General features: G+C 49.4%; 1 protein-coding gene across 2 annotated transcripts in view; it reads right to left on the bottom strand.

Annotated features, from left to right (window-relative positions):
• Nucleotides 1-11,088: 11,088 nt before the first annotated feature.
• The window catches only part of LOC106749572 (transcription factor Sox-3-like), a 107,895-nt gene continuing 92,477 nt past the window's right edge, over nt 11,089-26,506 (bottom strand). The window contains exons 3-4 of one of the 2 annotated variants that reach the window (XM_014629191.1): nt 21,055-21,181; nt 11,089-11,242 (exon numbers count right to left, since the gene is read on the bottom strand). In XM_014629191.1, coding sequence (XP_014484677.1) covers nt 21,130-21,181 — 52 coding nt within the window. In that variant the 3' untranslated portion in view covers nt 11,089-11,242; nt 21,055-21,129. The remainder of the gene's footprint in view (nt 11,243-21,054; nt 21,182-26,506) is intronic. The other variant, XM_014629192.1, reaches the window with a different exon arrangement.

Here is a 26,506-nt window from a genome sequence, read left to right on the forward strand (position 1 = left end):
AACTTCAGGAGATTCCTCAGGTTCGCGTCGCACGTTCTTTCTAACTGTCGATACCTGAAACAGAAGTATTACAGCGTGAAGCTACAACGTGTAACGTGTGATCCAAGTAAAATGTATTTAACCCAGGTGAAAATTTGCTAAGAAACACAAATCGAATAATTCACTCGAATCCTTGTGCGATGCAATTCCGGGGTCTCCCTTATCGTTAATCGTTCGCCATCTACTTTGGCGCGCGCGCGTGTACATGAATAACCCAACACGCCGCGTCAATTTCGGATTACACCGGAGCGCATAGTAACGTCGCACGCAACTATTCCGGTGTTCCTCCGTGGTGGACGCGAACGCACCACCGGAAGGGCCGAGCGCCGCCGAGAGAGCGTGCCTGATCTGCATCGCAAGCGCGGGGACCGCAGCAGCGTGCGCCGTATGCACCACTGCAGGTAGGTCCAATCCACGTTTCCTCTCCCTGTGACCGCCACTGTGCGACGGCGGCGGTGGTGGCGGCGGCGAGCATAACAGGGTGGACGTTTAACATATGAGTGGCTACCAGTGTTATTAATGCGACGGTAGCGTCGTGCTCGGTTTCTTCCTCGGCGAGCCCACGTACTGGGCCTTAGATCCAGACGGCGTGCGGCGGGACTAGGGGCCACCCGCGGGTCCTACGCGCCGAGGCCGACGACTGTGTATGCGCGAGCGCGCGGCAGGACAGAGAGAGAGGAAGGGCGCGGGGCGCAGGATGGTAACACGACACTCGGAAACCGCGGCCCGGCACGACCGCGTCGTCCTGCAACGGCCTCGAACCATCCCCGAAGGAGTTATGCCTTCCTGCCGGCGCGCCGCCTAATTAATATGTGCTTAGCCCGGAATGCTGCGTCGCGCGCGCGTCTTTGGAAGCCGCGCACGTCCCCGGGCTTTCCGGGGGGGCTCCGCGACGACGGCGGGGGGTAGGTTGGAAAATGCGTGTCCTCGATCTAGATGCGAGACTCCGTGCCTCAAAAGATTCGACGTCGTCTCACCGAGGTGAAAATCGCACACCCGAGGAAATCGAAACCCAGTTGCTTTATTCCGGCACTCCTTTTTCTCCACACGCATTCGTGAAATAAGAACTACGTAATTTCGCGCAATTTAAACGGGAATAAATTCAGTCCATAGCACGCGGCCGGGAGGATACTAGAATATAAGAATATATGTGATTTCGAACATTTTGAAAATAGCGATAACGCACGCCTCCATACCACCGGCTGAAAAATCACGCCGCTCTCTAGCCAACCGTCGTCTCACGGCCGAGCGCGGCTCTCACCGGGCGAGTACACGCGAGAAAATTCGTCGTGGGTGTGCCCACCTGTTCGACGTGTCCGAGAGAAGGAGAGAGAAAAGAAGCCGAGACGCGACCGTCCCCCCTGTATCGCCCGCTCGCTCGAGGAGAGCAGGCGTATAGGCAAATATCTCTCGCTCGGCCGGGACATTAGGAGTTCTCCGGCGTCCGGAGGATTATAAATCCTTAATACAGATCGGCACGCGATGCCCGGCTCGTTAGGGTGATACATGGCCGACTCTGGTGTCCCGGGGTGTACGGTAGCCGGTACCAATACGCGCGTACGTCGGCCACGTACGCGCACACACGCGCGGTCCGGTTCCTGCGGGAACAACTACACCCACATGCATCGGCAGACGCCAAGTAATAATGAGAGATCGGAGATACGGCCCGATATTAATTGTGCGCATCGAGTGTGGCGGTGCTACGGCTGCTGCTGCTGCTGCCGCCGCCGTTGCGGTTGTTGCTGTTGCATCCGCGCCGGAGAGGGAACAGGCCGCTACCGGCTTACACCGATCCTTCGACGCGATATGTGCGATATACGATACAGGAACGAACGTGGTGGACCTGACCCTGACGCCTCTCGGTCCCCTCGAACTCCCCGGTCGCGGCGGTCGCGAAGAAAACGCGCGAAAGGATTTCCCGAGGAATTATTATTCGTGGCTAGCGTTGATACCGTATCGGCGCTGGTAATGTTAGTATCCTACCGATCTGTTATCGTGAGCCCGGAGATATGTTAGCGTTGGCTGACACGTACTGGAAATCGCCGGTGTCTCTGAAAGATTCTGCATTCAGAGGTTTACGAAAGTATCCGTAAAATTTTCAGCCATTTCAGTCATTATTTCGTTTGTTAATAATAGCGAGATCATCTGATCGAGATATCTGTCATCTTCATCCACTACGTTTAGATAATTGTTTGATTCGAGTATCCGCAAAACGACTCATCTTTTGAGTCGATGAAGTCAACCACGATTCATCGAACTTTCGCAAACTATACGGAGAACAATGATTCTGCTGTTGTAACGAAACCATCATCGCTACTATATATCCGCTGCGACGGCAATAACATTTTGTTGGAATAATCAAATTAGCGAATTATTTGTAATTAAAACTGAAATCATTCGGTCACCAGGATAGATGATATTCTGCTGAGTGAATTTTTCCTTAGGACACGTTAATTTTCCACCGTGTTAACTATGTAACGCTAAAGTTTGTAGATTGAAAATAATTCAGCGAAATGGCAATTGGTATTCTCAAAACAAATTGTTTCGCTGCCCATATAATAATTGGTAAATTTTATTACGAAATTTGCCTTGACAGCAAATTATTTTTCTCCGTGTCGAAGGAAAGAGAAGAAGAAAGGATGTTTCCTTGAAAATCATAACGTCAGAATCGATCGAGACACATCGTCATTATTGAATTAATATTCGCTGAAAGTCCGCTGAATGAATACTGATTCTTCGCGCTCGCGATGCATCACGTCGGGATAAAAGCAGAAGAGGTCAGGATAACCGAGGTAGACGATAGAAGACAAGGGGACATAGTCGCCAATCCGTTTCGCCGGTGATTACGAGGAGTGGACAGATTGAGACGGTCCTAGGGCTCCTCCCTTTCGTCCTTCTGCTCCTCTATGCGGGCTTCTCCCGGGCGTACGACCCACGCCCAGGACATCCTATTTCTCGTGCGCCGGAGAGAATATTTTCCCTCCCTCGCCGGGGGGACAGGGAGGGGGGCCGACGAGCCACTTTGAAGATACGATCTCGAAACAAATTACGAGTCTCGCTCAGAGAGTTCACCCTAGCCGGCTGAATTAAAATAATCGCGGGCCGTTAGCGGTCGGCGTGCTTCTTCTTCCTTTTTTTAATCGGTCCGCACGAATCGGCCCTGCCCTCTCGGAGTTTTGTCAAAGGACGCGACACGCGGCCGCTTATCGATACACTCGCGCCATTAAGGTCGCGGACAGTCGCGACGGTAACGAAGCCCCGAATTAATTAATATCGATGACGCAACGATATGCAACGATACGCAACGATATTTATTTTCGCGCGAGAGCCCCCTCGGCTGCTTCGATTAATTTTTTCTGATTATTAATTTTTATGTCGAGTCGGTTAATTTTTGTTCTGGTTGTTACTTGTTTCTTTTTTTTTTCAAATCAAGTCAGTTCATTTCTTCTGCTTGTTACTTTTTAAAGCCAACTCGGTTGATTCTCTTCGGCCTTGTTTTATATGTGATATTTCTTATTCGTATGTGAAACAAATGCGTGTGCCGAGATGCGGTGTTCCCGGAGCCCACGGCGCGTCAGGCAAGATTTTTGCTCGAGTGTGAGATTTTAACGGACTCCGACGCGTGCACGCGCATTCTCTCGGCGAAAAAAACCGAGCGATCTTTCTCGTACAATCGATACCCTGGGTATCGACGTTGAATCTTGAGACGAAGCCGCGAGAACGAAGGCGCACATGTGTGTACGCGCTCGTGTATGTCGTCGTCTTCGGAGGGAGATGCACGTACCCACTCGGCCGTTGCTCGTCTCAATCCGGATTACGGTAACACCTGACCATCCGCAATTTTATCATCCTCCGTTCCGGAAGGATTCCAATTTTCTTCTCCCGCTGCGTAGCTTTCTTTCTACCTCTCTCGCTCTCCTCCCCGCTCCCCGGCGCTCTCCCATTCCGCTCTCGTTCCTCCTATTCCTCTGCTCGCCGTGCGCTTTTTCCGACCGTCCATGGACTCAATCTGTGTCTCATCGCGGATTATTGGGATTTCGCGAGGATGAAGAAGGAAAGGAGAGACCGTGGCTCGCTCGACCGTCTGAGCTCCCGGGATCGGCTCGGGAAGCTGGAAGACTGCCGACAAGGACGAGTCTTTAATTCCTTCCGTCGTCAGCCGATCCCCGTGGGGGCTCCTCCGGGACTAGGAGTGCCTTCCGGATAGGTGAACTCGCCCGGTTATATTCGCGATGTGGGACAAGTAAAAATGCGAACGACGTTCCCGGGAGTATATTAAACTTCCGCTAGGACCGGCCGATAATAACGCGACGACGGCGGATGATGATACGGCGCGAAGAATTACTCGGTGACCTCGTCGTTACATCGGACGACGGCCATGTTGTCGTTTCCGATCGGAACTTTTCTGTTGTCCAAGTAAAATATTTACTTGATCCAAGTAAAATTTACTTAATCCAAATAAAAATTTACTAAAAAGTATTGGAATATTTATTTATTTTAATCTAGCATGTTTTCTCTCTCTCTCTCTCTCTCTCTCTCTCTCTCTCTCTCTCTCTTTCTCTGTATGCAAATATAATTCTCCTGACAAAAATTCTTTCACTGTGCGATTATAATTATAAATATCAAACATTTTTCTCAGTGTCGAAAGAACTTAGATTTATTGTCTTCATAATTAGGAGGAATTAAAATTACTGTTTTCGATAACTAAGAAAACCGATGAAAACCAGAATGAAAGCCGAATTTAAACGGCATTTCGTCATTGGTTTAGGCGGAGTTCAACCATATCGAAAGGTTCAATTTTTTGCTCAACCTAATGGCCACGCTCGCCAGTCACATCGAAAGGAGACCCTCCGTTAAGTAGGTACGTTTTAACATCACCGACCCATCAACACGTCATTTGCCCAGTGGAGATAGGATAAGATAGGACCTTGTTCTACCTTCCAATCCTCTTAGGCAGCAATGAGACAGATAGACCCAGAGAGAAAGGGGAGGAGGAAGAGGGAGGGCACAATCTGCGGTAGGAATAAACTATCGCTGGCGGGACGTAAAAATAATGATCCTCGTGGGCGTGAGATAATTGGCGCAAGGAGCCTGCACGTCCCGCAGAGAATCAGAGACAGTGGATGGAAGGGGGAGGAGGGAGAGAGAGAACGAGAGATGCCCCGCGAGATCAAAGGACCTTCACCTTCATCCAGCTCCCGGCGTTCGCCCCCGATGTACCGGGGGTGGGTGTGTGGGTGGGAGACGCCTTTTTATCGTTCCTTCCGCGGAGAGAGGAGTCGCAAGCGACGCCGACGCACGAAATCGATCCACGATGATTAATTTTCAATCGCGGCTTAATTACGCCGGGCGGCTAAGCCCGATTGAAGAGGCGTCCCCGGATGGTGAAAGGGCGGTCTGTGTGATGCAAAAAAAAGGAAAAAAGGAGATCACATGAAGATGGAGAGGAGGTGGGAGATGGAGAAAGAGGGAGAAAAAGAGGCACGGTGTCCCGATCGACCCTACGGCCATCGAATAAAAGGCCCTTCGTTCTCCCTAGAAGAGGATTGTGTCCAAGGATGAGGATACGCGGACAGGAGGACGAGGCGGGTCGAGGAGCGGCGGGGACAGCCGGGATCGACGCGGAACACGATTGCCAGGAACACGTGATTAGATGGCCCTCCTTCCACGCGATTCTCCAGATTGGACACCCCCGTCGTGGAGAGACGTAAAAAAATGCAATCGGCTCTTACCGTAATGAAAAAGTCCCGACCCCGGGTAATACGCCGCTGGCGAGTGTATATGTGGGCGTTTGCGCGTGTACACGTGTTGTACGGATGTGTGTGCGTGTGTGTACGCGCGACGCTCCAGTCTCCACACGAACGCATATTCGGTGCATGCATGAGACCGTGACGTCGTCGTCGTCGAGTTGCTCTTGCAGCTCCTGCTGCAGTATCGCCGGAATCGCAGATGTCGGGAACGCGGTGACGCATTCAGGACACAGACGCACTTAGCAATCCCAATTTTCCGCGAGAGTCTCGCGAGCTCGCGAGCTTTCGTTCGCCGTATTAAATCTTACGATCGAAAATCGCGTGTAATTGTCGCGGGAGACTTTCCTTCGCTTCAGTCGGCGGTCTCTGTCTCTGAGGGTGAGACGGTTGGGTAATTAAAAGCGAGGGAAGCGACGATGGAGTGTATTTTTATCCCGCGCCCGAGATTACGGCCGGCAAAGAGGCGAGAGGCGGTAACGAGCGTGTTGGTTTCTCGAGGAGGGACGGAAGATCGTCGTGGGATCGAGTTTAAGAGGCCGTAGGACAAGATACAACGTCATCGGGAGCAAGAACCCCGTTACTCCCATGATTCATCGGTCTTTTTACGCCGGGTGGCCAGAATAATTCACCCTAATGCCCCACCTAACTGCCACCGACCCTCGAGTCTGATTGTTTATTGCCAAAAAGCATCTCTTTAATATATATCATTCCACCTCTAAAGAGGATCGTCTCCTCCTTCGCGAGAAAGGGGGGATGAGCGGGGAAAAAAAAGATTCTGGCATGAAGCCGGCGAGAGATTTACCTTCGCGAGACTTCAATTTCTTCCCCGACGACGACGACGAGGCTCTCTCGTGAAAAACGGGACAAATAAAGAGAGGCGGACGCGAAGCAATATTGCAAAAAACTCGCGAATAACGCTCCCTCGTCGCTGTATATCCGCGTCCGCGTAAATTCGCGCGGTGAACAAGGACGAATTTTTCGAAGTTACCTCGTAGGACAGGATAGAAGAAGAAAAAGAGAGAAAAACGAGACGTCCTCCTCGCGCGTTCGCCTCGCTACGTTCCTGCGGGGGAGAGGGGTTTCGTAAAAATTATTAGCTCGAAGTAGCCGAGGAGTCATCGTCCGCTCTTCTCTCTTTTCCTTTCTCTCTCTTTCTCTCTCTCTCTTTCTTTCTAGCGTATTGCGCGCATCTTCCCGCGGCTGCCGCTAATTTACGCATCGTTCTTTCAATTACCGATTCGCAACGAATTTGCGTCCATCTCCATTAATATGCCCGCGGATATCGATTCGCGTCCCGCTCGCTACCATCGCAAATACCTTCGAAAAATATAGCTTCCTCTTTTTCGTCGATGGTCGTCGTATATCAGGGTGGATCGGGCGGCGAGAAAGGGCGAAGGGCGGCGAGCGAGGGGGAGAAAGAGAGAGAGAGAGAGAGAGAGAGAGAGAGAGAGAGAAAGGGGAGGTGGAACTGTCGAATTGACGTACGATGCGAGGTGTATTAATTAGCGACGGTAGAAAATTGCGACTGAGGATAGCCTCCGGGGTTGAAATCGTTATCGAGGGGTTTACCTCGCGATTTTGATTTAGCCCCAGCCTTCCACGTCAATTCTAATTGCGTTTGACAGTAATTTGGCAAGGGAGAGAGGGCTGATTGACGGCCAAGCCGCGCAGCCACATTCGCCTCGCCCCGTTCCTCTTACATTTTCTCCATCCTCTTTTTTTTTTACCGATCTAACAATAATACTCCTCACGTGCGTGTGCGTGCGTGCGTGCGTGTGCGAGCGTACTGGTGTATCAACGCATTTACTGAGGAGACAGTTCGAAACACATATATCCGATATACAACCGCGGCCAATTAAATTAATGCCGATGTTAATTAAGCCGCATGCCGATCATATCGTATGACGTGCGCGAAATATGCCGCCGCTTCGACCATCATTATGGAAATGAGAGCATTCGCTGAGAGTCGGCTGTAATCCGATTCCGAGGCGCGTTTGAGAAAAATAGGTCTTGACCGACCCCGCTGAAGTAGCGGGTGTAATATTTCACTACAGAAAAATAAAGGAAAGATAAAACTAGATCGGTATTCGCGACAGCGGTCCTCGTCACATTCCTGGGCTACGTTGCATGAAAGATAAATAATATCTAACGAAGTTATGCGTTCGTCTCGCATTCCTCTTATTTTTTCCATCGTTTCCATCGTTCCCATGCCACCATTTTGGAAAGTCTAGACGATAAGTAAGAGTAGGGCACAGATAGAAATGGACAAATACGTACGAAGCAACGGAGATAAGGAGATAAGGAGGAGGAGACACGAAAGCCCTGTCCGGGAAATATATCTTAGTTTATCTTGTAATACAGAAGATGGATATTATGGACACGCGCTCAACTCATCAAATAGCGTTATACAGTTGCAAAGTATCGCAATATTCACGTCGTTATGGTGTGAATATTTATTTTTAAAACGGAACGGGCGGGGATGGCGAGATCGGCCCGCGGATGCCGAGGTTGGTGCGAGCGAATTAATTAAGCCATTAGCCGGTGCTGATGCACGCCTGTTAATCGTCGGTCACTAATTATGCTAAGCAGCCGAGATGCAGCGGGGAGACGTATGGTATGCAGGTGAACGCAGTGTATTACAAGGCCGTAGCACGTGCAGCATCATCATCGATCCGCGAGGGAAGCGGGAATGCGAGCGCGTCGCGCGCTCTCCTGGTCGTCGACGCCAACGTGCAATTTTGCATACGGGTCGGTTCCCTCGGTCTCGAATTTCTCTCTTTGCTTCGCGACGATGATCCGCCGATCATTTCAGAAACCCTCGTTCGTCTAAATCTACCTTCGCGACGTTCATATATTTCCTTCTCTTCAACTTTTAATTACGATTAATATTATTCGTTTACATCGTGCAGCTTTCGTGTACCCTCTCCGTAAGATGATTCCTCTCATATCGTGGAATATCGAGAGTGTCGAACGCTAAAGGCTGCTGAGATCGCGCGCACACGGCGAGTGCTTCCTGTCCGGGGGGAAAAGAGCGTTGCCGTGCGGAATTTGTCGCGATCACAGCAGCATCTTATTTCTTCCTGTCTCCTCCTCTCGTATTTTTCCTCTCTTCCCTGTCGGCTTCCTTTATGTATAGCAGACCGACCGAAATCTCATGGGCGTTCAATGACCCGACTTTAAGTTGGATACCCTCGGTACCGTCAAGGGTGGTGGCTAAAACAAAGGGCTGGTCTCGGGTTGGTCGATAGTCCACGGCCGCCAATCAGGCGAGACCACGCCGGCAACCCTCGTCCTTGCGATCCTCCGCCACGGCGGAGAGGGTGGGTTAGATTCCAGAGAGGGTTCGCTCGTCCATGTGGGAGACAGACTCCGAGATCGAGAATCCAGGAGAACACCCACCAGCTCCCGTCTCCACGGTGACGACTGGATGGAAAAGACGGGCCAATATCTTTCCCTTCTTACGCCGAGCGTTTTCCCCTTTGTCGGCCGGATCGCGAGTGGCCCACTCGATTCTATCGAAAATACACGAGGACGTGCGCGCGTCAGCTCCGCGTCGCGAGAAATGAAATGTATATTGCCGTTCTCGCGCATCTCGCGCACCGCCGTTTACGGGGACATTACGTAACATAGAGGAGAAAAAAAAAAGAGAAAAAGACTCAGCACACAAGTCCACCTGGAAGCTCGCGAAGTAAGGCTCTCGGTAAATTCGATGAGGAAATAGGTCGAGCGTTGTCTTTTATTTCGATATATCGCAGCAGCGCAAAAAGTAGGCGGGAAATATATCGCAAGACGATACGGTTGAGTTACAAATAAAAAGATAATCAAATTGATATAGCTGGCTCGCAAATGTCATACAAAGCTGGTGTGAAATTTATACAGGATGTATCTGGGCTCCACTGACAAACTTACAGAACAGATCCTGTGTTGAAAAAGAAGTAAAGGAGTTTCAGCAAACGTATATCCGTAAAAGCTTTGTTTTTCCCGAAGGTGTACTCTTCAGAAGATGACAACGGCGAATGAATGAAAAAAATGTGTCGCCATAAGCGGGTTAGGAATGCTAATGCAACACTTTTCTTACTCGTTTTTAAAGATAATACTTGTCAATTTTGATGTTTCCGAATATTAATCGAAGAATCAGTCATTGTGACGTTGGTATATCATATTGGTTTCTCGTGAGTGAGAAATTAAAAGTAACATATTACTTCAATTTTTGTTACATGTCTAGTTACTTATTTGTCAAACACGATATTCAACGAGTAAAATATCTTTTTAACTGAGATTACGGCAGCTATATCTCAGAAACCAAGCGTTTGCGGACACATATTTACCAGAACCTTTTTACTTACTTTTTTATTTGGAATCTATCGTGTAAGTTTGTCGGTGGAGCACAGATACATCCTGTACAGTTGACTTCCTCCAACTGTGTTAAATTTTGATATAAGAAGTCGAAGAGGTGTTACAAAGCGACGATATAAATTTTCGTCCTGACGACAGGTGCGCTCTCCTTCACCGTATTCCTTCTCTTCACCGCCGCGATGCATTCGTTCGATCTGAAAATTGCACGCGAACGCCAAACTCCCGGCGGAACAACCGTACTTTCTCGCTCGCTCGCTCGTTCTCTCTCTCTTTCTCTCTCTCATCTCCACGGTGACGAGGAGCGTTGGCAGCGAAGACGGGCCAAGAGATCCGCCCTTCCTTCGTACGTCGACCCTTTTCGCTCGCGCGTCAGGAAATTAAACGCGGTCGGCCATTCGTCTTTATCCGCGGCGATGGCGGAATCTATCGTGGAAACGGTGATCTTTCTCTCTCTCTCTCCTCAAGAAAGTGTAATCCCTCGACTCACCGCGGCTCTCGCGAATTTGTTCTCCCCGCAATCACCGAGGAGAATTCCGGATGTTCCATCTAACTCGATAATCGTGAATCTAGACGAGAGAGAGAGAGAGAGAGAGAGAGATCGTAACACTGTCCTCCCGACTGTAATTAGAGAAGTTAAGGAGCGAACTTAGTTAGTTAGCCACCTCGGAGCATCGCGTCCTTTGCACTTGTCGCTCTGACGGCGAACCTCAATCGCGGCGCTTCGCCGTACGTTCCCGCTATCACCATCGCCACCACCACGACCGCCGCCGCCGCCGCCCTGTCGTCTAGCTTTAATTTCCGATTATCGCGAACTCCCTTTAGTCTCCAGTCCCGACACGCGACGGATAGCACGGCCGATTCAAAGGCGACGCGGAAGCAGAGGGTCGCGAGGAGGCGCCGCCGCTCGCCGCCGACGAAATGACAACGCGGCCACTTTCTCAACTTTGTATCTCGTTTATTCAACACTTATTTTTATTATACATCCTTACGCGTACGGTCTACATAAAAACTTATTAAAACGAGCTTAATCATATGTTCATAACTGGTTCTGGGCTGGGGCAGTCCCGCGCGGCCTCTCGATGCACAGTCGCCCGGCTCTAGAAAAATAAACAGGATATATTATGTAAAATCTGTCCAGCTTAGTAGATTCCCTTAAGATTATTATCCTGTTACGGGCGAGAGACGGCGGCGAGTGTGACCGGGATTGGAAAGTGAATCGAATTCGAGCAAGCGACTTGCGCAAGCGACTCAATGAGCACACGCCATCGCCAATTATCCTCAGCAAGGCAAATCGATTTCATTTTTCACGTCGATACGACAGTTTAGCGTTTTTTCCTTCAAAAAGTTTTTAATTCGACGGGCCAACACCGCCACTAATTATTCCCACAAATTCTTATTCTTATTCTTGCAAATTTCAAATTTGAAGAATTAATGTAGAATCTCAAGATATAATATTTATAGACTATTATATCATACATTTGCGCGGCACTACAAATATTTTTTCGTATGTTAAAGTGTGAAAAGAAAAAAATATTCTATCTATATATTTTATCTTCTCTTAATTTCAATAATGAAGAAATCGTATCTTGCAACGGAGTCGAGATGAGATTTCAATGTCCGTGCATTAATATTTACAATTGATTAAAACCACTGCAAAATCAATCACGCGAGGAGCTACAATAGGAGAAAAACAAATAGCTCAAATCCGAATACGCAGTGTGCGTTTCTTCCGAAACGCGCGGCTCGTTCCTATTTTAACGACCGTCGCGAAACGACATTAGTTGTTCCAGTTTGCGCAACAGTAACGTATTTATCACACCGATAAAATTCAATGCCACGCCGTACTTGTTACGCCGAGAGTTGTTTAAAGTTGGGGAAAAAAGGGTAACGATCCGCTTTTGTAAATGGCGAACAAAAACCGAATGTAAATGGCTGTCGACGGCCGCGCGTTGATGAAGAGGGTGGCATCGTCGACGAAGTGGTAATATAAACTTACTGATTGCAATTGCTACCCGCTCGCGCGGTCTTTTGGGGATATATGTTAAAAAAAAAAAAAAATACAACAACCGACAGCGCGCATACACGGCGCGCGCGAGCCACTGTTTTCGCAGATCGATGATCGTTTGTCACGGCTTGTCGAAGCGGAGCGATTGTGAACTTTTTATTAACCCCGCGTGTCCCACGAGCTTTCAGATTTCCTGTCTCTCTCTCTCTCTCTCTGTTTCGCGTTGGCGCGTTCACGTGTACACGCCACGTGTACCTCGCTGTTAATAATCTGACGCGGCATCTCGATATCCGATACACTCTTTGCTTTATGAGATACGCCCTTCTCGTCAGCGAGCATGCTCGATTACAAGCTGCGAGATGTGTCGCGCGTAAAGTCGAGCCTTCAGTGTTGTTAGCGTAACACTTTGGATAGGATTAATATTATACGAGCGAATTAACATATCCAACGATAATTCAAGCTATTATCAATACAGTGTTAACATGTTCGCCGCCAATAGGGCTATTCCGTAACTTTTAACGACACTGTCGTTATCGTGGAGCGGATAATATATGATAGGAAAGCTGCGCAACATAACGACATTGTCGTTAAAAGTTACAAAATAGACTTACACAGAAAAAAGTGCTATAATCAAGTAAACATAATTAGCTGTTTTTCAGCTTCTGAAGTCCAAGTGATATTTTTGATCGAATTCAGCATATTGCAAGCTTGCAGAAATACTTACTTAAACGCGGTAATACCTCAATTTGTAAATGAATTACTGAATGTAAATGCAAAGTGGCTCTAAATTTAAGAGAGTATTTACTAGAATTATGTAATACTTCTTATCCATTGAAGGAACCAAGTGGTCCTAAAATTTTTACTTGGATCAAGTAAATTTTACTTGAATCAGGTAAAAATTTGCTAAAAAGTATCGGAACAATTATTCACCTGAACGTAGCATTTTTTTTTCTGTTTAGACAGGGAAAGAAAGATTAACGTTGTCACCCATACGACTCTGGTGTTTCACGAGAGATCGGGGCGTCACGCTTGTGCGACGCTGGTAGCAAGCGTGTTAAGTTTACACATATTCGAATACTCGAACGCGAAATATATCATTCCGACGAGATTCATTCCCTTCCTCGTTCGGACGTCGATCGGCACCGGATGAAGTAAGAATCAAGGCAATCACGACTCTCACAACCCTGCGCGCGTCGTCGTCGCCGCCGCGCATTCTCAAGTCTGCTTTTCGAGAACACCAATCGCGAGACATCGCGCGCTCACGTCTCGAAATTGGCACGATGCTGCTCGATGCTGAAGAGCGCCGCGCGTGTCGGATAAATTTTTATCAGCGCTCGCTGCAGCGTGCCGAGCTTATTAAGCCGTCCGTTCGCTCGCTCGTTCGTTGATTCGTTCGTTCGTTCGTTCGTCTGATCCTCACAATGGCCGTCGAACGGATGGAAAGCCGCGGCTGGAGGGGAGGTATGGAAGATCCGGCCCGTACCAATCCTCTCTTTCAGTGTAATTATTTTTACGCGAGTCGAGAGCTCCTGTCGATGACAGCCACGGCTGGAGGAGGCGGAGGTGGAGACGAGACGCGGCGACATTGGTGTGTCGGTCCGGCGACATTGGTTTCAACGAAGGGAGACGAGACGGGCAGGTGGAGTCCAGACCGCCGTGCACTCGCTCGCGAGTTACGGCTCGCGCTTGGAAAGAGGAAACGGGCGGAAAACGCGGATCGGAAAAGGTGGGCGCGTGCGAACAGAGATGGGACAAAGATCGGTGTCATTGGCAGCATCTCGGCGAGCTGGGAACTGACAGGCGGAACACGCGACTGAAACACCTGGCGAGCCGATGGAAAAGCTCGCGCGTCGAGCGAGCATGAACGCACCGACGGATCCGGCGTCGTCGACCTTGAGCGTTCTCGCTCGGGGAAAATCTCGACGATCCGGAGCCGCTTTTTCTTCTTCTTCTCGTCCGAAGATGCGGTATGTTGCGTTACACGTTGCAGAGTATAGTTTGCAAGTGAAACTCGCGGGAATTAGGCCGCGAAAGCGCGATAATAAGGGCAGGTGAACGGGGGCTGGAGGGTGAATCGGATTAAGGTCGAAGCTCCACGCACACCGGAGAAAGTACAATCGGCCGTAAGAATAATTGCTTCCTGGCCGTGGGTGAGTAAAAAGTAAATGAAAACGACGGCCGCGGTCGGTGGTGCGGCCGGGCTCTCAATTTAAAATCCGAATCGCTCCGCGAACCCGTTCTCGCCCGTCCGTGCTTCGCCTCGCTCTTTCTCGGGGACGAGGTCCAGAGGCCGCCGTCTCAAACGCCACGGAAAAATGAGTTTGGCTGGATCCAAGGCGTTAACCGTGCATCGCCAAAATTGGAGGTAACGCGTTGAAAATCCTGCGTAATTACGAGGGACATTCGAGGTGCTTAGCACCTCGGAATTGGAGGTATTACGGGATAGTAAAGAATAAATAAAATTGATGTACGAACTGATAAATAAATTGCAAGTAAATTGAGAGAGAAAATTACGTAGGGTAGTTTTATTTCAACGTGTACCTCCAATTTTGGTGATATCTGGTTAACAGTGCAAGAGAAGCGCGACGCCTGATAATGGGGAACCAAACGCGTGGAAGGGGAGAAAATTTCGAGCTCTCACGTACCAAATTTCATTCTTACAACCGCTCCTCCATTGTCAGGTAGATCCGAGCAAACTCATTTTTCAGCGAGGAAACAGCGAAATTAAGCGAACAGAAAATGGAGGGACTCTCTCAGGGAGGAGACGCCGCTGTTCACCGGCGCTGCGGACTCGCGACGCAATAATTTGCCCGGCGGGAAAAATCGATCCCGCCCGCTTCCCGTCTCGGCAACATAATGGAGCGGTACCGAATCTTTTTTCCCCCGCCGGTGTACGTGTAATAATAAGCGAGTATTCCGGGATAATGGCGCGGCACGTCCCATCCGCGAGGCAAGCTCACGCGGGCGGCGGTGTAATCTTCCACTTTGCCTACAGCTTAATCCGATCCTGGACGAGGAGAACTAGCGTGGATGATTCGAAGGAGCGAGGCGGCGAGGTAGCGCGCACGATGACTCTGCGAGAACGGACGCGCGGCCGACCGGCCGGTCGTTCGGCCGGCCGAACGACCGGTCGTCGGAGCGGTGCCTGCTCTCCGGTTCAATTTCTGGCGTCAATTAAAAAGTGACGCGGACCGAGGAAAATCAGGAATTAACGAAGCGGGCCCGGCAACCGCTCCCGCCGCGCGCCGACCACGACGTTTCGCCGACGACGACGTCGTTCCTATTCTCGCGGCAAATCGTCCTTAATCGGCTGTCATTGAGAAATCCTACGAGAAGAGCGCCTCGTTTACGCGCCGCGAAAATGTATCGTAATTCGGCCGCCGTCGCTGGGGGAAGACGCGAAGGAGACTTCGTAGGGAAGCGCGACGCCGAAATACGCGTACGGGAAAAAAGCGCCAGAATGAAATAAAGCTGATTACTTGTTTTTTAACCCCACAAGTCAAGTAATCGCGAATCAAGTAATATAACAGAGTATTTACTAGAATTTATCTTAAATAGAGAATTTTTAACAGAGTATTTACTAGAACGATATAATGCTTCTTTATCACTGACGAAACCTGGTGTGAAATTTAGATGTTTTGTTCAATAAATATTTTCTGGAAATCAATTCTGGCATTCTTAATATTATGTAATATTTAATACTTGCCGCAATTATTTTAACACACGCAAGTAATGCCTCTACTTATGCGAAGAAAATATTATATCGTACACAGCCGCCAGTTATATTTCTCTACTTCTGGCAAATATTCACCGAGAAGTATCGGAATAACTATTTTACTTTGATCAATTAAAAAGTACTTGCACTTTTTTTCAGTGTACTTTCGCGATAGAATCTTTTCGCAGCGAAGCCAAAAAAGGAAAAAAAAACATTCTTCCGAGTTTCTTCCAAGTTTCAGTCGTTTTCTATTCCGAGATATTCCCGAGGCCGCGGCGAGAATAGATTCTGCCGTCGTCCGATGAAAGAAGCGGAGGGAGGCGAACTGAACGAGCGTCGCGGGATCCGCCGTAGGATCCAGCACGTGTACCTGACGATTGTGTAAGAAAGCACGGGCTCGTAGGGTTAATCATCACGTGGGCCAAGCACGCGAACAAACCTCGCCGGTGTCGTCCCAAGCGAAAGTGACCCTTGATCTTTCCCTCCGTAACGACCTTTTTCTTCCTCTTCTTCCTTCTCCTCGTCGTCCTCCTCGTCTTCTCCGCGCTCGCGTCGCGTTACGGCGAAACGGCTAACCGCGATTCGCGCACTCGACTCGAGAAAGGAGGCTTCGGGGCAGCTCGAACTAGCGCCCAGCGTTGAAGTTCGTTACACAGCGTGACTCGGCAAAGCCGATTTCTCGGACGATCTGCCTCGCCTCGCGCCTCCGACGGATCCTCTTTCGCCGCGCGCACCTTCCTCCATCTCCCCCTTCTCCTCCTCTTTTCTTCTTCCTCCGGCGAGGCCCCGAAGAAAGCTGTCGCGAGCTACCCGTCATTAGCGCCGTAATTGCCGAATTCGCGCGATCGCACGGTTATTAACCGATCGGGATCCGCGCTCAATGTTGCTCGCGCCTCTTTCGCAAAAGAGAGTGCGAAAGATCACACTTGGCCGATAACGCGATACGAAACATTATCGCGCGACTTCGCGAGTTTCCTCCACGCTTTCACGGGGCGGAATCGCCGGTTTTCCGCTGCCACGAGCGGATTCAAGCGGTGTCTCGCGTGTTGGCGTTGCCAGCTGGAACGTGCCATTATCCCGTCCGCCATTTCGCCAGTGTCGGGACTACGAAACTCCGCGACGGCGTGTTGCAACTGTGAAAGGCGCGGGGCTTTGTGATGACTGTTGCAATTCACCCTCGCGCGCACCGACTAGCCCCGCCTTCGCCCGCTGCACAACGTGGCCGCGAATCGCGACGCCGACGACGACGGACGGCGAGCCCAACCACGCGAAAGTAACTCGTCGAGAGAAGTTACCTACCGCCCGGCTGATTAAGAAAGTGTCCACCCGACATCCCGCGATCATTAATCGCGACATATCGGCGATACCGTGCAAGGGAAAGAGAGAGAGAGAGAGAGAGAGAAAATGAGAATTCGTCCCGCATACGAGCGTTCATTCGTTACTCTCTCGGCCGCGAGAGCGAATAAGGGCGAGGAAACGAGAAGGTGAGAAAGAGAGAGAGAGAGAGAGAGAGAGCCCTTCGTGTGGAAGGAACGGCGATGCCGCGGCTAATTACCTGAAATAACCCATTAGTCCTGTATCCACCGGGAATTACGAGGCAACTGCTGAGACAGTGAGGGCGCGTCGTCTTTGACGGGTTAATCTCGCCCAAGGACCGCGCGCCTTCCAGGCCGCCTTCTCTTACCGAGGGGCCGCGCTGCTGTTTCCATGAATCAGCACTATCGCGCACCTGAGAAAAATCGCCGGCACGGAACGAGCGAGAACGAGCGAGCGGGCGAGCGATGCAGATCCGCCGAATCGATTATCGCCGTAATAAGCCGTGCTATTTGGGCGACACGCGCGTGATCCCGGAGCCGCTCGCGGCGGCGTGAAACGCCCGGGCGTTGCGCGACAAAACGACGTCGCGACGTTTACTGGGAGCCATGAGAAATCGCGATCGCCGCGGTCGGGGCCGCGATTTCAGCCGCCGAGCGGAACACCGGCCGCCACGCCGCTTTAATTCTCTTGACTTTGCCGTCGTTATTGATACTCCCCCCTTTTGTTGCCGCGGAGGACGATGTTTCATACCCCCCCGTGGCACGTCAGGGTGTGAATTTTGCGGCTGGTTATTGCGAGTGATTGTTACACGGAGAAAAATATTTTGCTGCCGCAGCAAATTGTTAGTTGCCATAGGAACAACAAAAAGATCCGTTCGGAGTGTTAATTGCTATTTTGCTGGACACGTGGGCAGCGAAATAATTTGATCGCGCCAATTAAATTTGATCGCCGTCATAACAACGGTTTTGCTACAACAGCAAAATAATGTTTCCCGTATAACGAATATTTTTCTTGTCCCCCGTAGTAACTGACAATTTGCTGTGCCAGTGAAATTATTGTTTTTCATGTACGAATCTCTCTCTCTCTCTCTCTCTCTCTCTCTCTCTCTCTCTCATGACTCCGATTCGTCTCGAATTACACGAATCGTATCATTGTTTCGACGATTTTACTTCGAGGAATTTACATCAAAGTTCTTCCAATCAGTGCATTGATCGTTCACGGAGCGTTCGATTGTCGGGTTATCCGGAAGACGGGATAACGCGCCGCGACTCGGCGAGACTCGACGGTTTTCGCCGGTGTTTTTCGATCGGGAAGAAATCGCTGAGGAAGCGAACGACGGGTATGTGCCTTCTCCGGGTAACTACTTCGTAGCACCGGCGGGGCTGGGGGCCGCGCGAGCTAAGCGAGAGGAGCAATCACGGACGATTTCATAGCTGTCACCCTCGATGGAGGACTTCGGGTTCCATTTCGAGGTTCCCGGCCGGGAAGATCCGTGGGATGACGGGGCGCATTCCCCTCTCTCGCCTCGGAGGAGGCTTTCCCTCTCGAAAAAGTTCGGGATACCTGTCGAACGGGGCGCGCACGCACGCACGCACGTACCTCGCGCGAAGCCGCAGGCCGTCGAACGGAGGCCGTCCACCCCCTCCTGACGTTTCAATTTTTAATCGATCGTACGAGGCGCGACGCGACGCGCCGCGTCGCGTCTCAATACGCGCGTAATGACGCGTATAATACACATTTATCGTAATCGGCGAAGGCGCGCTCGAAGAAGGCTCGACTTGTTCCTTCTCTTTTTCCCTATTAACTCTCTCTCTCTCTTTCTCTCCTCTATACTGATATTACTGATTTTTTTTCCATTTATATTTATATTCCCTTTTCTTCCCTGCGTGGATTGGAGAGTAGCCAGTATAGTGTGCCGGACTTCACTCTATTAATTAATTATTAATTACTCTTTCTCATAATTCGGAGCATTTTATTGATTTCTTTTCTCTTTTTCCTGTTGCTTTACTGTTACTTTTCAGCCAAAATTATTTTCTGTATACTTAAATTGTATCCCCTGGGATAATAAACTTTATTCTGTTTTCTCTCTCTCTCTCTCTCTCTCTCTCTCTCTTCCTCTCTTTGTCTACGCGTACACGCGTGATATCGAAATTAAAGCCGGTAATATTGCCGAAAATCGCGGTGGAAGCTCGAGTTTAGACGCGTCCGAGCGCGTCGAAAGGGCCTGTTCTTATCGCTCGAGAGAGACAGAAGGCGTAGCATTTTTTCGTCGCCGGACACATTTTTTCGCCATCACTCGCGCCGACTTATTTTTGTAATTAAAGCAACCGCCGCGCCGGACGATCATCGGTGACAAGGTGCGCCGCCGAGCGGACTTACGGATCGCGAGGGTCGCGCTGTTCGATTTTGGCGATCCGGAGAGCGAATCGGATTCGCGAACGAGGGGCCCCCTCGCTCTCGCCGATCGATCGATCGGACGAGCGGGCGATCGGCGGGACTATCGAAGCCGCCAATCGCCTAGTTTGCCTGAGCGGAACGAACTCGCCGTGCAGATCGGCCTGTCAAGTGAAACTGGGGCAAAACATCCGCGTCCCGATTTAATCCGCCGCGCGAGAGGAATCGAGCCGGGATCGGTCACGGCGTGAGAGAGCTCTCTCGGCTCGTTGTAAGGATCGGATAGGATGGATCGATTAAACGGCCGATAGAGATCGGAGGCGTTGATCGCGACGCGCGCGAAGAACGGGCAGAGGGGGGGCGAAACGACAAGTCGTAAAAACGCGATTCCGCCTCGCGATATTTTCACGGACGCACCGCCGGCATTATCGGTCAGGATCCTGCGGAATCGCGGGCACCTACTCGTGCGCCAACGTCGTCGGTTTTCTACGCTGACGACGTGTCCGAGAAACGTCGACGCCGTCACGCCGTCGCTGGAACGTCGCGTGACGATCGCGAATCGTCACGTCGAATGTGAACATTCGAGCGGCTTGCGCCAGGACTGCGATCGCGCAATTTCTCTTTAAGGCGAAAACGCGGAGATTTCTAATAGTGAAAATTCTAATCTAATTTGTGAAAAAGTGAAAACGTTTCTGATCGCTTTCAAATTAGGACATGTTCAATTTTCACGAGTCCAGGGATCATGTGTCTTATCTTCTAGCGTGAAAGGTAAAAATTTTCCAATTTGAAAACATTTCGAAACGTTCATTTTTAGGGAGAAATTACTCGATCGCTATTCCGATGTTGACGCGTTCGAGTTTACTAATCTTAACCCGTTAAAACTGCATTTACTTGCCGAACATCGAGGTCAGAAAGCCACACTTATTGTCGTAATTCGCAGAACTGAGAAACAATAAAAATCGACTACAAATCTCCCGAATCTCTCGATTAATTCCGACTAATAGGAAAATAAAAATCTCGAGCTATTTATTAATCTAATCGGTTGTAATCTGACTCTTTGTTTTCATGTTTGAACACAAGTACGACACGAGTATCCGTCACGAGACGGATTCGTTATGAGGTTCTCAATCGGTGAAGTTAAATCGAGACCGTAATAAACTCGCTTCATCGTTCCGATTCCCCGCGAATTTTCAGGCTGTTATTCGGAAAATCGCGATCAGCAATTCAAAAACGCGGAAAGAGGATCGAACCGACCTCGCGTTATGACCGACGTTACGTTACGCGCCGCAGATCGGCATCGAACATCTCTCGGCGAGAAAGAACGCCTCTCGAGTCCCGAAGTGCAAACCTCACGGAACACCCAGTAGAGAGGCCCGCGCGTCAGCAAGGAGTAATCAATCTCGAGTGTCTAGTAAGTTTCACGCCTTGCTCGATTCTCTTTCGCTTGATCTAATCTTCTCAGATGAAAGAAGACTCACCGTAGCGCGCGAAACAATCAAGGATCCTGATCCTTCGGCGCTGGAATGGTTCGACATTGTCGTGGCGAGAGTCGCTCACGTCGGCCAGGATTCCTGCACGCGTACGTTGCCCGTCGCGTTCCAATCCCTGCAACACACAACGTGCGTCTGAGCGAGATCGGTCGGGGGTTCTTTACGGCCCGGCCGAAAGCCGGTAAAGACCGTTTCCGTTCTGGCGAATTAGCCGGCGATTTCGTCGCGGGGCAACATGCGAAATTGATAGCAACGAGGCCGCTCTTAATCCTTAATTATAATATCGCGCGCCGTAGGCGTCGTAAAATCGCGTCGGTCGTGCGCGGCATCATGACGAGAGGGAGGAAGAAAAATCGGAAAGGCGGCGTGTTTTCTCGCGAAACTCCAGAATCACCGGTCTCTCCCGGCAGATCGCAGCCGAGAGAAACTTCTTTTCCCGCGAATCGGCGACGTGAACGCCTTGACACGATCGCCGAGCGATCTCAATAGGATTCTTGGGGGTGTAAGCGGAACATCGAGGCACGCACGATGGAATGCCGCGTGAAATATGCGAGTTCACGCGTGAGTCACGCGAAGGAGCTTGATATTAAGCCAGACGGCGATACATTATAGAGACGTCTCTCTCGCGCGTCTCCCCCTCAGCTGTAACAGCCCCTCCCTTTTCAACTCGAAAATTACTTCTTCGAAGAGAAGCCTCCGGAATTTTTGTCACTTTAACATGAGAATATGAGGTACGCAAGTAAATGTGAAATTAACATATTCATCTCGTTAAAGTAAACGCAAGAATTTCAATTTTGTATTTGATTGAATCGCTATTTACTCAAAATTTTTTATCTATGTTTTTCGAATTACGGCGAAATAATTTCTTTTATCGTCATTTACGTCAACATACAAACATAAACAGGAGAAGGTTGAAATTTAAAAAGACCAACTCACGATACGAAGTTTGTTGACCGGTGTTACTCGTGCGTGCGTAATCTCTATTTAAATCGAACCTCGATTGATAGCTCAACGTTGATACTCATCGATAATGATAACTCGGTTATAACTTGTTTCGCTTTCGTGTCAACCGGTGAATAATTAACCCGCTTTTTCCGTCGAAAAAAAAAAACAAAAATAAGGAAACAGAATAGAAACTGCTTTTTGCCGAGTTTACGGATGCGAAAGCCGCAGTGTCATCGTCGCTATCGGGGCGACGATAAACTCCGCGAGCGCATTAACATTTTCAGCGAACCTCGTCGTCGGCGACGTCGTCTTGGCGTACCGTGCGTACGCGGCGTGTGCGTGTCGAGGATGTGTCTGCACGGCGGTTGCGTGTGCGCGGCACTAATTCGCCGAGTTAATTTTATGCCGCGCGACACGCGAGAGCCGCGGAGAAGCGACGCGACGACGGCGAGGCGCGCGCGCTTATCGCCGCGCAACCGCCGCGCGCGAGCGACGTACAATTGCCGCGCTTCCTCCTCGAAAGCGTCTCTCGCGTCTCTCCTATCATCTCGGAGGTGTGAAAATGACGGATAGCCGTGACGTCGAGGAGGGGGCGAGATAGGTGTAACGCATTGTACGACTCACGTCTCGAACGCGAACCCGTTTCGCGCCGGACGAGAGCCATTATCGGTGAGTCGCGAACGAAGTAATTGGATAATTATTGAGGAACGTTGAGGAACGCGAGAGAGCGCGTGTGCCGTTTGTGTTACGTTCTCTCGGCGACGTCTCAGCCCGAGTCCACCTCGTATCGTCGGCTCTAAAATCGTTTTGAATTCCAGCCGTTACGGTTTCTTTTTCCATTAATTTTTTATCAATCGAGAAAGAACGGTAATATCGCTCATTAACGTCGAGGACGAATCTTTCGATCTCAACGCTGTGATATCGCGCGAGACACACGGCCCGTACGATTTTTCTTTGCCTCCCGCGTTCACGCGAAGGTGTGAAAATGACGAATGGCCGTAACGAGACGATCCGAAAGAGGATAGCCGACCCGGGACGATTCCTCTTCTCGTTCTCCTTCATTTACGACGAGGTCGCGAGTGACACGTGACGACGAGTAATGAGCTTGGTTCGTTACCTGCTGCCGCGCCAGGTATTCCACGCCCACGCGTGCGAGAGAATCCGACGGGCACGGGGAGATTGATTTAAGAAGTATCGTTAACGCGCGTTACGATTCCGTGGAATTCACGTTACGATTACACGCTTCACGCTGGAGCGAGCCGGAGCTTTTTGACCATTTCTCTTAACCCTTTGCCCTTTGACATTTATATTCAGCTCGCAGAAAACGGAGAAAAATATTACTTGTACCGCGTAGAAAAGCAATTGCTCAGTTTGTTTCTCTTCTTTTGAGTAATGATTATTTTGAACGAAGAATATTTTGTCTTGATAATGATATTCAAATGTATTTATTATGTATTTATTACAAATATTAAGAAAAATTATCATTACCATTTATTCAAAAGAAGAATTTGCCCTCTTTTCGAGAATATTATAAACTTTAGCGAAGGAAACTTAAATTCGGTTAATCGGAATATGTATATAAGTAAACCGAAGCTTTAATTTTACTATTTTAATGTAGTATTCTTGATTAAAATATTAAATCCTTATTAGGATTAAGAATATATTTTGAATCAGTTTGATTCTTATGATGAACTTATGGTATACTTGCGGATGTATAAACTTATGAGATATTTGAAACAAATATATTTTAATATTATTTTAAGAAAACACTCTTTGTTCAAGATAACTATCACTTAAAAGAAGAAAAATAAACTGAACAATTCTTTTTCTTCGTAGTATAAGTAATACTTTTTTTGTACAGAATGTGTGCATCTATTTGAGTTTATATTCGGAAAGAAAGGAGAGGTATAAATTACAATTCGATTTATTATTTTGCGCAATCTCGTAGAATCTTTTTAAGGTTGTTATAAAATACCGTTGTTATAAAATAATAAAATCGTGTCGATTAACAACGTGCACGTTTGGTTGCACAGAAGCTCCACGAAGAGGTTAAAGAGCGTGATATCCAAAGCCTCGTCGTCTCGCAAGAATGTAAAATCGCAATGTCCCTCGCGAAGCGAAAAATAGTAATATGAGAGGCGGAGTGCGCGTAAAAGAGTTAAGAAGAGCCACAGAGAGGAACACAACGAGAGCTAGAGGGGGATGAGCTCCTATCAGCCAGCCCAACCAGACCGAGTCCGCGACAAGCGACCAACCAGAGTCACGCTCGCGCTACGGATGTTCAATCGCACGTCGCATTATGTGTGTCACACGCATACGAACACGCAGCTTTACTAGCAACGATGGGACTGACGAGCGAGCGAGAAAGTCCCCGTGACGATCAGCACGATGGTTCGAAGGAATCGCGAGTATTCTTGCCGCAGGCAAGAAATTCTCATGCGAATTCATCGCGTTCCGGGCGAAAGTCAAGAGCAAATATCGAACTCCGTACAATAACCGCATAGAAATTTTCTGAGATTTTTCCAGATATGGCAGAGATTCCGATTGGAATATCCAGAGTTGTCTCGAAATAAATTATCCCACTACGATACCAATTGGAAGAATCCTATTCTTATCCTAAATATGGAATGAAGCCTCTTCACGGCGATGCTGATTGGCTGTATACTGCAGTGTGCATCGCCAAAATTGAATGATAATTTGACCGAATATCAGAGTAGGAGGTTAAAAAACGAAGTTACATTTTTAATATTACTATACTTAATAGCGCGTTCATAGAGCGCGCATATGTCTGTATACTTGTAAATAGCAATTATTTAAAGTGTTTCACAGGGAAAAAACTGTTAGATTAAAATAAATAATTATTCCAATACTTCTTAGCAAATTTTTTCTTGGATTAAATAAATTTTATTTGGAAATATTACTTGAATGTAGAGAAAAGTGCTAGCAAATGCGTAACACTTCTAAACAGAACCTGCGTAGATTTTCCAACTAGAGTCTACAATCATTTTGAAAAGTCGAATTGGGATCTCAATTAGATCCCAAGAAATTTTCCACGCGGCTATTTAAATATCAACCCCTTGCGGCGGCAATTTTCGCGGATCGCGTTTCCGGAACGCTCGCGAATCGCCAGATAAATTTTCGATGCGATTCCGCGCGCATTAGCAGATAAATCTCCGCTCGCTCGCTCGCGACAAGATCGCGATAAATTTTCGCGAAGCTCGGGCGCGGGGGGAAGCAATACCATTAGCTCGCGTTTTGAATAACGACACGAATTACGTTCAGTCGGGAGGGATTGAACAGTATGGAAAAAAAGGGTTGCTACCCTCCACTGGGCGAACGCGAACAGTAGAAACAGAGAGAGAGAGAGAGAGAGAGAACGAGAGGAGGAAGGGGGAGCAGCGGTGTATGGCATTGTTCGAAAAAAATTAACCCGGGATTTTTATTTACTGCCGTGTCGACTCTTCCTCCTCCGGCCGGCGACTCTCTGACCCTGACGAGGAGGAGGAGAGTCGATGATAACGATCGATATCGGCGAATTCGCGCATTTCGCCACCGAGGAAAATTGCTTACGATTTACAATCCCCCCTCTCTCCTGCAACGGCGCCGTTACAGCCTGTCCGATAGTCATTACGGCGCGCGATTCGCGAACAATTAAAGCGAAGTGGCGGGAGCAAACATCGATCGGCAAGAGAGTGCACTAAGGGAATTAGTATGTACCCTGAAGTTCCGAGCGCTTGGCTACCGCGAACAGAAGGCGGCCGGGCCTCGCCGAGAGCGCGCCGCGTGGCGTCGAGGGCGTATGCGACGGGATGGCACTCAAATATTTACCGCGGCGCGCAAACAGCGCCCGTATTGTTCCACGGCGCTACTATGTGTAAATTTAATCTTCCTCGGAGGCTGAAAAATCAAGCTTGCGTGCGCGATTGGCGGACGGGGGCGCTCGCATTACGCCCGATGCCCTTCACTCGCGCGCTCCGCGAGAGACGAATTATCATTGTTTTCCGCAAATTTTGCGCTCGATCTCCTTGAGCGAGCGAGATTATCCTTCGCAATCGGGAAACACTGTAACATTGCGTGCGAATGTGCGAGGGGTCTTTTTAATTTAAACCGGCGGGCCAGCCGGCGAATCGAAGGAAGGCCGCGTTTCTCGAGGATAATAATTCATTCGACGAATTTCTCTCACTTCCGCGGCCGGCGAGCGAGCCGTCGGGGAAACGTCGGGGGGATGAAGTCGTCATGGTGGCTCGACGAACGAGGAATTCGCTGACTCGCCGCGCACGGCCCGACTCCGTGGCCGGCCCCGGCGACGGTGACATCTCCATCTCCTCTCCTCTCGTCTCCTCTCTCTCCCCCCGTCGCGGCCGTTGAAAAAAGAGGTCTAGACCGTCCTCTCCTTCCACGAGCCCTCACAACCGCCCTCCGGCGAGACGACGAGACGCGATGACTCTGCCCGCTGTTACATGCGAGAGTGGCCCTCTCCAGCCCTTTGTCGGCC

The sequence above is a fragment of the Dinoponera quadriceps genome, unplaced genomic scaffold, assembly GCF_001313825.1.
Source record: "Dinoponera quadriceps isolate SergipeBrazil2010 unplaced genomic scaffold, ASM131382v1 scaffold3990, whole genome shotgun sequence".
Lineage (NCBI taxonomy): Eukaryota > Metazoa > Arthropoda > Insecta > Hymenoptera > Formicidae > Dinoponera > Dinoponera quadriceps.